The sequence below is a fragment of the Phaethon lepturus genome, unplaced genomic scaffold, assembly GCF_000687285.1.
Source record: "Phaethon lepturus isolate BGI_N335 unplaced genomic scaffold, ASM68728v1 scaffold1215, whole genome shotgun sequence".
NCBI lineage: Eukaryota > Metazoa > Chordata > Aves > Phaethontiformes > Phaethontidae > Phaethon > Phaethon lepturus.
Genome location: NW_010538134.1, coordinates 27,427 through 39,014, shown reverse-complemented (window position 1 = coordinate 39,014; position 11,588 = coordinate 27,427). Strand labels below are relative to the sequence as shown.

Here is an 11,588-nt window from a genome sequence, read left to right as displayed (position 1 = left end):
TTCCTGCTGTTATCACACAAATCATGACCTTTCTCACTATTCACATTCTATATCCCTGAACAGTCCATTTGTGGACTATCAAAACAGCTCTCAGCTTTCTGCGTGTGCTCCTCAGTAGGCAGGGAACTTCCCAACAGGAGTCAGGGACTTTGCGGTAGTTTTTCTGTCCCTTACTCTTCGCTCCAGGTCACCCTCCTGCTTCCCATTTCTTCATTCAAGTACAAGTGGGATGCACAAGTGGGAAGCACCTGGATAAATCAAAAGAGGCAGTAGAAGGATCAGGACCGGCTGGAAAGCTGCCAAAGTCCTATTTCACTTCAGGAAACTCCCTGGGCTGTTGAGGAGGGGAATATCCACTAGTGACTTCTTGAAGTACAAAGGTGCATTTGTTAATACTATTGCACTCCCTTTACGCTGACTCTTGCCCCTGGGCCCGCAGTTGATGCCCAAGGCTCTTTCTCTTGCTGTTTTCTGGGAAAGATATTTGATACCATTTGCAGGCAATAATCACCACTTCAGGTCACCGGCCAGGAAAGGACCCGATAAACAAAAATAACCCAAGCCCGAGCCACTTGAGGTTCAAGTAGCTTGCCTCAATCAAATGCCGTCATCTTCAGTGTGGACCAGAAAGAACACAACACTCTTAACTTCATATTAAATGCTCCCTCATAAAGGGATAATCATCCTGAACTTTCAAAGTCTACAGAAGTTCAAGTATTTGTACAAAAGCATTGCATGACTGTCATGCTCGTTCGGCAGCAGGATAAAACCACAACAGAAGGGCAGGCCTGTAATTCAGCTGATGCTAAGTATAAAACAAAGGTCTCACACAGGGTTTTTTATCTGTAAATATCAAACGCTCTCTGAAAAGCAGCCACCATCATTCTTCCGTATTGTTTACACAGGGAAACTGAGGCACGGTGCCTTGCCATGGTCACAGCTAGACAGAGAGCTGAAACCTCCCCACCCTGCCAGAGCTCACTTGTGCTAAAGCGTCCTGGGGACAGCAGCGAAGGTTCAGCTACAGGGCAGAATGTGACAAACAGCTGAGCACTCCAGAAATACACCCCTCTGTCGTAAAATAGGGGATCCTCAAAAGACCTGTTAAGTAAGATTTGCGGATAAAGTGGCTATAATATTTAATGTGTATTAAGACGCACAATTGTGTGTGTCTGTCTCTCGTTATGATTTCACTGCTTCATCTCCCGTGTTGTCCGGCTTTTTCAAGGGGATCAGAGTTCCACTGGAATTAATGGAAGCAGGAGTAAGAGGTACACGCTGTTAGGCACTAATCTGTGTATTATCTGCAAATATTTGAACACAAAGAAATTAAACCTGCATTTTTTAACCTTACCTGGGAGGAAGGAGAACCGCTTTTATAAAGATCCATGTACGTTCACAGAATATCAACTAACAATGCAGCTTACACTGTCTTTGGGGTTTTTTTTAATTGGCATAACAAGCTTCAAAGTAGTCTAGACTAGGCCACGATCTTACAAAAACCTGCTCCTTTTATATACTTAGTACACATTAAGAAAGTGAACTGGAGGTTTCCCGTTGCTATTCTGTTCAGTCAGATAGTATTTCCACAGCATATCCACGTTAGAATATCAAGTTGCCACTTTTAAACACACCTCAGACCAAATAAAAGCTTCATTCAGATGACAGTCAAATTTCTATAGCATTAAACAAATTAATATATGCAGATTTGTTTTAAACACTGAAGTAAAATATTTACTAATGCTTAGTTGGCTACTCTGATTCATTGTGCTGAGATTGTAAGAGTATGGCATGAGATGGTAAACATTTTGTGGACATAAGTAGTCAACCGCTACAAATAAAATCTGCGTTTTGAACTGCCATCATAAAAAGGTAAACCCAAGATTTAAAAAAATCTTTATGGCATTATACAGTGAGTTGACAACCTATCATCCAGTATTAGACAAAACAACTGAAATTAGTTCTGGCAGATTTGGGGCTAGCAGTGAAAAATAAAAATAGTAAATGTAGAAGCACAAAAACTGTATTGCCATTATGCTTAAAGACAATGATAAATCTTTAAAGATGCCAGTGATTGCTTTGGATACTCCAAACAACTGCTGCCAATCAACTAAAAAATATGTAATGCCTGGTATTCTAAGTATCCTAACTCAAGGCAAACTCCACAACACCACAAGTAATATTGTCTGCCATAAACTACTCTCTTCATTAGGCAACAATGAGAATTGACAGCTCCGTTTCTTAGCAGTTGTGGAACTGCTGGAAGAAACACACTTTTCTTTTTCAGTAGAACTCTAATTTTAGAGAAAACGTCTTTAAAACCAATTACTCTGCTCATGGATCTTGAAAGGAAGGTCTTAAATAAACATGTCCTGAGGCAAAATTGAAAGGCGGTATCACTTTGCACAAACAACAGCAATTGCTTTTTCCCTAAAATATATATTTTATATATACAGATACTCGTGTGCACACACTCTGGAGAAAGGGAGGAGCTATGGGTTGTCTGATGACAGCTGTTTTAGGTAGTGGGACTTGAAGATACTCAAAAGAATTCTCACCTCCAGTTGACTGTGATCTTGATTTTCACAGGCTGCAGTGCACAACATTTATTAGTGCAACAATCTTGGAATGTTTAAACACTATTTATATTTGCATATGTTTTAGTTAAATCACCTTTTACCTTGCGAGCTTCGAAGCCACAACTCTATACAAATGAATTCTTGTTACCACTGCTTCCTTGTTTCAATTACTCTAAGGAATTCATGACTTGGGCTTTGGTATTCTTTCCTCTTTTCACTTAATTCCTATACCGGTGCTGCAAAGTTTTGTAATCTGACAGTAACAACCAGAAAACACTGGTGGCTGATCCTATCTTTTGCTAGGACACGTTCAGCTTGCTCAGCCGAGGCTTTTTGATCAAGCCTGAACTAAAATCGTGCACATGTTTTTTGTTACACTCTGTTCTCAGTAATTCCCTGTTTGAAAATGGCAGGTAAAATATTAAATTGGGAAGTAACATCCAGCCAAGTTATCTGGTGGCTTGGCAGTGGCTGGCCTCGTATGCCACATGAATGAAATTCTCCTCGCTGCAGTCCTGACACACTGTGTTGCCTGTTGATGAGGAGGAGGAGGAGGAGGAGGAGGCAAAAACAGGCAGGGCGGTGGAAAAAAAAAAAAAGGAGAGGCGAAGGTAAAGCGTAACTAGCTACCATCAGGCAGGGCAGTGTGAAAACCCGTTACAGCAGGCCGGGAAAAGGACCGTTAGGTAGGCTCAAGAGCCTAAATCATCCGGGTAGCGCGGTCAAAGGACTTGGCTGCAGCCCCTCAGCCTGCCAGGGGCTCGGGGAGGGGAGGGGGACGCAGGGGAAGGGAGAGCCGGAGGGGAAGGGTGGTGTGTTTCATTTGCTCTTCCCTTGCAGGATTCGCAATTCGGGGATTGTTTGGGGTGTGTGTATGCGCGCGTGTGTGAATTTCACCCTATATATAACTTGGAATCTTATTAGATAACAACTCGGTGACACTGCAAATCCAGCATTTCTCAGAACGCTATTTTTGAAGCAGAAACACACGCCACATTTTGATCTCCCAAGAAGTACAATAAAGATCCCCCCTTCAAAATAAAACAAGAAGTCAAAAAAAAAAAAAAAAAAAAACCACCCACCAAAAAAAAAACCCAAATGCAAGTGTAATAATTTCCAGGCGGGCTTCCCGTGATTGTATCCGATTATTTAAATTTCAGACCTGTCTCTTTAATTTGAGGAGCGGGGAGAGAGGCGACAGATGGCAGACAGAATTGACTTATGTCCTCTATTCTTCTGCAGAAGAAGGGGGAGTGCAGAAAGTTTGGTCGAGGCAGGAGCTACAGTACGCAGGCCTGGCTATAACTATCTAACAGGCCTTTTGACGGATCGGTTCGGAATATTTAGGTTTTTTTGTTTTTGTTTTTTGCCTCCCCCCAGACGGGCTTTGTAACAAACCCACGGTCCTGGAGGTTGCCATGGGTGACGAGAGCGCTGACATCCAGTCCCAACTACAAATAAGCACATGACGAATGGGCCCGGAGCCCTCCGACAGCCCTGAACCTTGGTGACCCCCGAAAATACCCAGCCTCCCCGTACCCCCGCCCCCCCCCCCAAAAAAAAGCGCGTTACCCAGTATATTTTTTAAAACCGAAAGCTTGCACTTAATTGGAAACACTGCCATGTAACCGAAATGCTTAGGACAGCATGTACAAGTAAAAATAAATCACGCAGCATTGTTATTTAATGCGCTGTGACATCATTTCCTGAAATTAAACAGAGATGACACAGATTCAGACAGTCCCTGCGAAGGTTCAGTTCAAACAATTCACAGATGTTTTCCTCCAGCCCGCAGAAAACAATGCGGGGCTTAAAGCGCTCCTCTCCCTCTCCCCCGCTCCCCCGCGCCCGCCTTGCCGCTGGTACCGGGAGGTATGGCAGTTTTATGGTACGTGCTCCCGCAAAAATATTCTTTTTTTAATTTAATTACTCAGGCTGTTGTACTAAATAGATGGATCATTGTGTCACAAAAGCATCAATTTTTCAGAAGAAATAACAGATGTCTATGTAACAATGATTAGATTAACCACTCCCAGACAAAGCTAGCTTTTGAGGCCCGCACACCCCATGACCCCGGGTTCCCTCTTCTGTAGGGGGTGGATGTAGAAATGTCAGATCTAATCTCAGATGCCATTTTTAAAACAAACAAAGCCCCACCCCCACCCCATTTCAGCTCTCCTCTTTTAAGGTTGCGGCGTTTAAAAGGGGCATGAACGCTGGGCCTGTTCCCAAATCCTGGGGACTGATTTCGTGGCCGAGGACGAGGAGCACTCGGCGGGTGCAACCTCTCAGCCTGGGACCAGAAGTGGCCTTTACGAGACAGATTTCCAGCTTTGGGCTGTCCAGGCTGGTGAGGCCGCAGCGCGGGCGGCGGGACGGAGGGGGATGCCGGGGACGTTAAGCAGAGCCGCGCTACCGCCAGCAACAACAACCACCGCTCACGTCAGCCGCCAGCGCTTCTGGTGGGCGGCCAGAGCAGCTTCGGGGTACAAAGACACGCAGCTCCACCGCCTCGAGGACCACAGCACCGCAGGCCATGAGAGTTTAATGTTCAGACACTGATCTTTCTTTAGCACCAGGGTGAAATCTTTTAACCTCTCCGCACAAAGTTTACCCAGCTGAAAAATGGGTGCAATATGATTTTGCAGGGTGTGATTCCGACTGGGCGGTGTTTGTGCGGCCTGAGAGGTCTGTCCTACACCAGCGGGCAACTTACTACCTAGCTGCAAACTCAGCACACGGTCAGCCCTGCCTAAAAATCAGACCTGGAATAAAACCGGACCTCAGGCTCCCTCAACTCTCTGACTACATGGGGCACTGAAGTGGAAATGGCGGCCATGCGAACCCAGGTGCAGGTCGTTCTACAGGAGAATCAGAGGACACCGTCTGTCCTCAGACAACCCTGGGAGTGTACAGCACGTTACAATGTGGTCCGACACAAGCACTAAAAAAAATACACCAGAATGTCTTCACATCCCTGTGTTTTCTTGAGTCTCCCAGCCTCCTTGTCACCATCTTAAGTGGACAAAAGTCTGTTGTAGTTTCGGGTTTGTTTTTGTTTTTTAAAGTGTAGCAAAAACACCAAAGTGAAGAATGCTTCTCCTGGACCAGGACTCTGAGGAAAGCTCAGTTCTTCTACTGTTTGACATGAAAGTAAGCTGCTCAGCGTGGAGTGCAACAGCCAGCTGTGTTCCTAACCCTCCTTTAGGTATTATTCCTAAAATGAGGATATGGGAGGAGATGTTTATGAAGGTGGGATGGTTTCAGCTGTTTTGAAAGCTTGCTCCAAGGTTGGCTTTGGTTGACGACATTCATGTCTAGAATCAAATCTAACAAATAAATAAAATAGCTGCCCTGTATAAAAGGCTTGGTCAGCCATTCATTAAAATATGATAGAGATACATATATTCTCAGATACACCCACATAAACAAAGAAAAAAAAAATCTGTTTCAGTAAGACTATTCATATTATCCAATCTGGCCACCTGAATACAGCAAGCTAAGAAAATTAATTCAGGTAAGTACAAAAGCTGTGGCTGGTTCATTTTAACACATTACAGCAGAACTTACTCTAGCCTGACACTGAAACAGATGAAACCAAAATCTACTCTGCAAGAGGCTGTGTAAAGAGCAGGATTTTCAGCCAGAAGATGGTGGCTGAAAATTTTATATTGTCATAACAAATGACACTGTTCAAACAAACGTTAGGAGACAGAACTTCAGCTAGCAAAAAAAGCATAAAAAAAAAACCAAAACAAAACCCAGCTCGACTCCACTGACTTCAGGGGAGCCATCCCAAATACCATCAGCTGGTAATCAGGCAGTGTCATAAAAAAGTTTAGTTTGCAGGTTACCATTGGTGTATCTGGTACTTTTAGTTAAGATATACATCTTCTTACAGACCGTAACAAAAGAAACAACCAAAACAGAATTTTAACAAAGGGCAACGCTGCAGGTAAGTGTCAAAGAACGAATGCGTCTCTGTTCTACCAGCTCCGTAAAAGAAGGGGGGAAAAACGTTGGACGTAGCAGAAGTGCACTCCTTGATGCACTGTGCTGCCGAAAGGGATGAACTACCAGAGGTACAAGTCGGTAGAACGGTATAATTGCTTCCTTTATAACTTTGCTCTCGTCTGATTATGTACATACATTTTAAAGGTCCTCCATCTTTCAAAAGGGCATGGGAGGAGGGGGGCCAGCCCTGTATAGTTGCTGGTAAGAAATCCTAATCTCAACGTCGGTGGAAGCTGGAGGTGTCTATACATTTGAGCACTTCCTGTTTTCACTTCGTGATCAAATATGTTCTTTGCAGGGCAAATAGGGGAGCACTTGAGGGAGGAAAGCAGAGATGTCTGAGAGGCTAATTGAGTGTGCTGAGGACTCCTTGGCATAGAGGAAAAGGAGTCTTCCAAAGCTATGAATAAACTCTCGGCTTGGGTCAGATTTCTTGCTGTTTCTTTTCTTTAACCACCTTTGAACTCAAATAAAAACAGTCTTAATGTCAGGTTTACCTTTCTGATGTCGTAATCTTTATGTACTATTGAAAAGCTTATACTACCAGACTAGGATTTCCTCTACTTTCTTAAACACTGGATATTATCCAGAAAAAGCATACACATTTCCAACCAATTCATCCTCAGATCTTTCATCTTCCGGTACTGTTGTAATTCCAAATGTAAGACAGAGCTCAGTAAGGGCACAAGAACATGACAGAAGCTCCTACTCCTTGCATTTGATTCCCCACAATAAAAACATGCATGTGTATCCTATTTCAAATATAATTAAAGTTGCTGCAAAATGGAAGCTGTGATAGGGGATAGAAATTGTTTTGAAAGACACAGCCTGTCAGATGCATTCATTCTACATCAGAGTTCAAGTGTCTGTCTCTTCAAAAAAAGCCACTTAGGCAATTCAATTTTTAAAATTGGCTACCTTAGGTGTTTGCAAACTGATTGAATAATGGGAAAAACTAACATTTTATTTAAAATCGTAAGTAAATACAGTTAGTCATAACTAAGTTACTCTCTCTGAATTTGACAGTCTAAAGGAATTTCGCGTTTAATCCACACCACAAGAGATGGACTGCCACTGCCTCTCCTTCCAGGGAAACCAGAGGTTAATGATTTTTGTCATATTGAGACTAACAGCTAACAATTGCTACAGTTGGCCTTTAGTATTTTATTTGTCCTTTTGAGGTATTCAGAATAGGTGACAATGGCTTGCAGTTGAGAACATATGTAGAGAGACCCCTGTGGCTTATGGAAAAGTTGCTCCATGCTGGTTGGGTGTTTAAAAAAAAAATACAACCAGAGCTCTTTTATGTTCCTCCCCTTAATGAATGCATGAATGTCAAAATGTACCAATGGCCCATTCAGGGGGCAAAGCCTAAGCAGCTCCTTCTTTAAGAACACATCCTGAGATGTAAAATACATTTGCTTAACAAATTAAAATAATGAGATAATTCAATTAGTTTCTTTAAAAAAAAAAAGAGAGAAAGAAAAAAGGGTACATCAGGGGATTATTGTAATACAAGAACAGGTCATACAGCACAAAGGAGGAACAAACCAATTTGAAATAAGGTTAGAGTAGTAATGAAGGAATGTACATTGAATCATGGACCGCCATTGTAAAGATATTTACTTGAAACAATAAAATTGTACATAACAGATTCCCCTGTTCTGGCTCAGCCAGCGCTGTACTTCAAATGGACAGGCTAATTTGAGAAAAAGTGTGAGATCTTTAAAAGAAAGGAGTTCTCTTCCTTCCCTGCATGTGTTTACAGCGAGAATCTTTCTGAATTTACATTGCGCTGGTCGGGGGGCTCCATTATCAGTTTTCAGGTCTGAGAATTACAGCACAGTAAATCTTTCAACACCTGCAAACTCATTAAAGCTTGGACGGTAAAAGGTTTGGGGCTTTTTTGTGTTCATTTAATTTGATTTTTGCAAGGCCATCCTCACCAGTGATGGCAAATTTCCTCCATTCAGGCAGGATGGAGAGGGTCAGGAGAGAGAGGATGGAAACAAGGAAAAGGGATTTCAAAAAGCCAGGAGGACTTTCCTCAAGAGAAATGAGAGGCAGTTGACTGTTTAATAAGCATGTGTCGAACGCGTTCACGGAGCACGTGAGAAAGGAAGGCAGGGAGCTAAAAACACGATATCACAAATTTCATAAGAGCAAGTGGGGTTTAACATGGAGACGTGTATGAAGCAAACTGGTTTATTTGTGGCCCTGCTTTTTGCTGTCTGCCTGTACGAGTCCTCTAAAGATACCCTACAGCTAAATGAAAAACCCTCCACTCACACTCACTCGACTTCCAAATTAAAAACATTTTACAGGTTAGTAAATCTCCAGCTGAGGTGATGTAGCAAAGAACAGCTGTGAAGTAATTTTGATAATGATGAGAATAATAAGCACATGGCAAGGTTCAGGGCTTTGCTGTTGCAGCTTCAGTGCTCCTGAATAGATAAAAGTGATTAAATACTCCTGATTATCCCTGACCAATATGTAATGGATTTACAGCCCTTTCAATTAGTCAGTATTTGCTTAGGACTCATTATTTTGTCTTTGGTTAAGTAATCAGCCCAGAGACTCATGTTCTGTCTAATTCCTCTGAGCCAAGTGGGTACGGGGCACCTGACCTTTGAAATGGCCATAGCTGGGAGGCAGGAATAACCACTACTCCAGCAGAGACACTGGCTATTCCAGCTAATCCTGACCCCACAGGCCAGATCAATGCACCTTAGTTTGCTACTAATGTCCTTACATCAAAATGATGGTTTAGAAATGTGGATCTATCGCTCCCCCCTTTAGCTGTGCTGCTAGCAGAGCAGTTCGATAGTCCCCATCATAAATAAATCGGGTACCTTGTCCTGAAATCATTACACCGTAACCAACATCAGCTACCGTGGAAATTTAGAAAACTTTGGTAGAAGAAGAGGTAGTTAATAACAGTTAGCATTTTAAGCCTTATCAAGTGAGAAACAATTTTACAGTGAGAGGAAGAGGAAAATCAATTGATAATTTTACCAGTTTCCATTATTTCCCACATGAAGTAAACTACGAAGAGTGTTACTAGCTTTTCCGTGGAACCGTGTTTTGATGCCTAAGTGAAGCTATAACAGCCAACAGAACACCAACACATAAAACCAACTGCAAGCAAGAGGATAAAGATAGCCCATGGAAAGCATTGCATTTTCACATATTTAATCTCTCTCCCCCAAATGTGAATGTGGCTAGCTTTTAACGTAATGGACTTGAGGAGAAGCTAAACAGGTGCTTATTCTCTCTGTTACACAACTGAAGAATTTAGGGAACCTGTAAGCTTTCTATATTTCTCACTAAAAGTAACAATGACAAGTTTGCAAGCTGCTGCTTTGACTGCTCTAACATCCACAGTGTATGTCAGCACACACAGACTGGGTCTCTCTCTTCCACCACATACATATGAAGTTTGTGTAAACAGAGGCCAGCAATAAAGAATCCAGAAGGCAGAGCTTTATATATGCTAAAGCAAGAAACCCCCATTTTTGTCCTTGGGAACATTTTAAATAGTTCAAAGCAGAAAAGGATTACTTTATATGTAGGTGTTTTTCCATGCTAAAGCTTTGTACTATCTCTCTCTCTCTCTCTACAGGCATGTGTGTGTATATATATATACACACACACGTATATATATAGGTTTCTTTCAGATTTGTCATGATTCCAAGAGCCAAGAAAAAAATCTAGAAGAAGAAAAAAAAAAAAGCAACAATAATTGAGCCCTAATAATGGTCCAAAAATTATGGGGACAATTGATTTCTAATAACAATGAATAAACCTCATTAGGCACATGAATAGAAATCTATTTTGGTTTTGGGCACCACTTACTGTGAGATGCTGGAAAAGCCACGCTCTCATGATATTTGTTGCTACTTTGGGGAAAATGCCTCTTTTCTTCTGACGCTTTTTGTCCTTGTCTGGGTCATCGTCATCCCCTGTACCAGGTGAGGCTACACTGTTGTCTAAACCATCTCCTACAACAAAGAGGAAAACAGGAAGGAGGAGACATTTAATGAACAAAATACAGAAGCCAAAAAGTATCATTAATTACCAAGACACTACCACAGTTTTATTTTGATTTGCTAGGTCAGGCACATACAGCTTCTCATTATATATGAGTGCTGATACAAATATGTAAAAATTAGAAACCATGTCTCTCCAAATACTAATTTTGTGTTTCACACATGCATATATCATTAATTCAATTATAACTGTGTGCTTGACATAGTGCAATAGCTCTTTGTCAATTATGGGATTCAATGCGGGAAAACCTGCCACAAGAAAACCCATTCACTGTAAATGCAACCCTACAACCATTCTGAATACGTACTATAAGTAATCAAGTTAAATGTTCTGTAGTCTATATATTCCAGGCCCTCTGCAGAGGTGGCAGTAACCATGTCACCGTTCAGTGCACATAACACACTGTCAGATGAGCCCCTCCCCGTACCCGTCACCTCCCAACACACATACATATGCACGCACAAACACGTACAGCTAGTATGACCCTGCCTGTAGCATTTGCATGACATGAAAACTTCCACATCTCTGCTTCAGTGATTATTATCATTTAAAAAAGAGATGCACATCAAGGTAGAGCTCGCACTTAATCAGAACTTTCCATCAACATCTTTCTCTTCTGTGCTTTTCCCTGGCATTAATTGTGCATTAGCAAAAATAATTTACTTTTAACAGTCATAGTTATTTTTTCTTGCCCTCCAGCAAAAATGCCTTGAAAGCCTGCCTGGAGGGCATCTAAATTATGTATCTGAAAAACTCTTCTGGCAAGGCATTGCAGGACCCCTACTTTCTTAAAATTCATACGAGCACGTCTTCCTGTTTTTGGGAAGGCATCAATCAAGAGCAGCAATATATGCCATATTCCTACATTAATATTTGAACTAATAACTTTAAAAAAAGGAAAGAAACAAGATCCGACTTGTGGCATAATCAAATGCAAAATAAATG

The 11,588-nt window shown here is 41.9% G+C and overlaps 1 protein-coding gene across 1 annotated transcript in view; it reads right to left on the bottom strand.

The window, feature by feature from the left end:
* The window catches only part of MEIS2 (Meis homeobox 2), a 122,833-nt gene extending 111,813 nt beyond the window's left edge, over positions 1 to 11,020 (bottom strand). The window contains exons 1-2 of the mRNA XM_010286670.1: positions 10,951 to 11,020; positions 10,449 to 10,594 (exon numbers count right to left, since the gene is read on the bottom strand). Of these exons, the coding sequence (XP_010284972.1) occupies positions 10,449 to 10,594; positions 10,951 to 11,020 (216 nt within the window). The remainder of the gene's footprint in view (positions 1 to 10,448; positions 10,595 to 10,950) is intronic.
* Between the last annotated feature and the right edge of the window lie 568 nt (positions 11,021 to 11,588).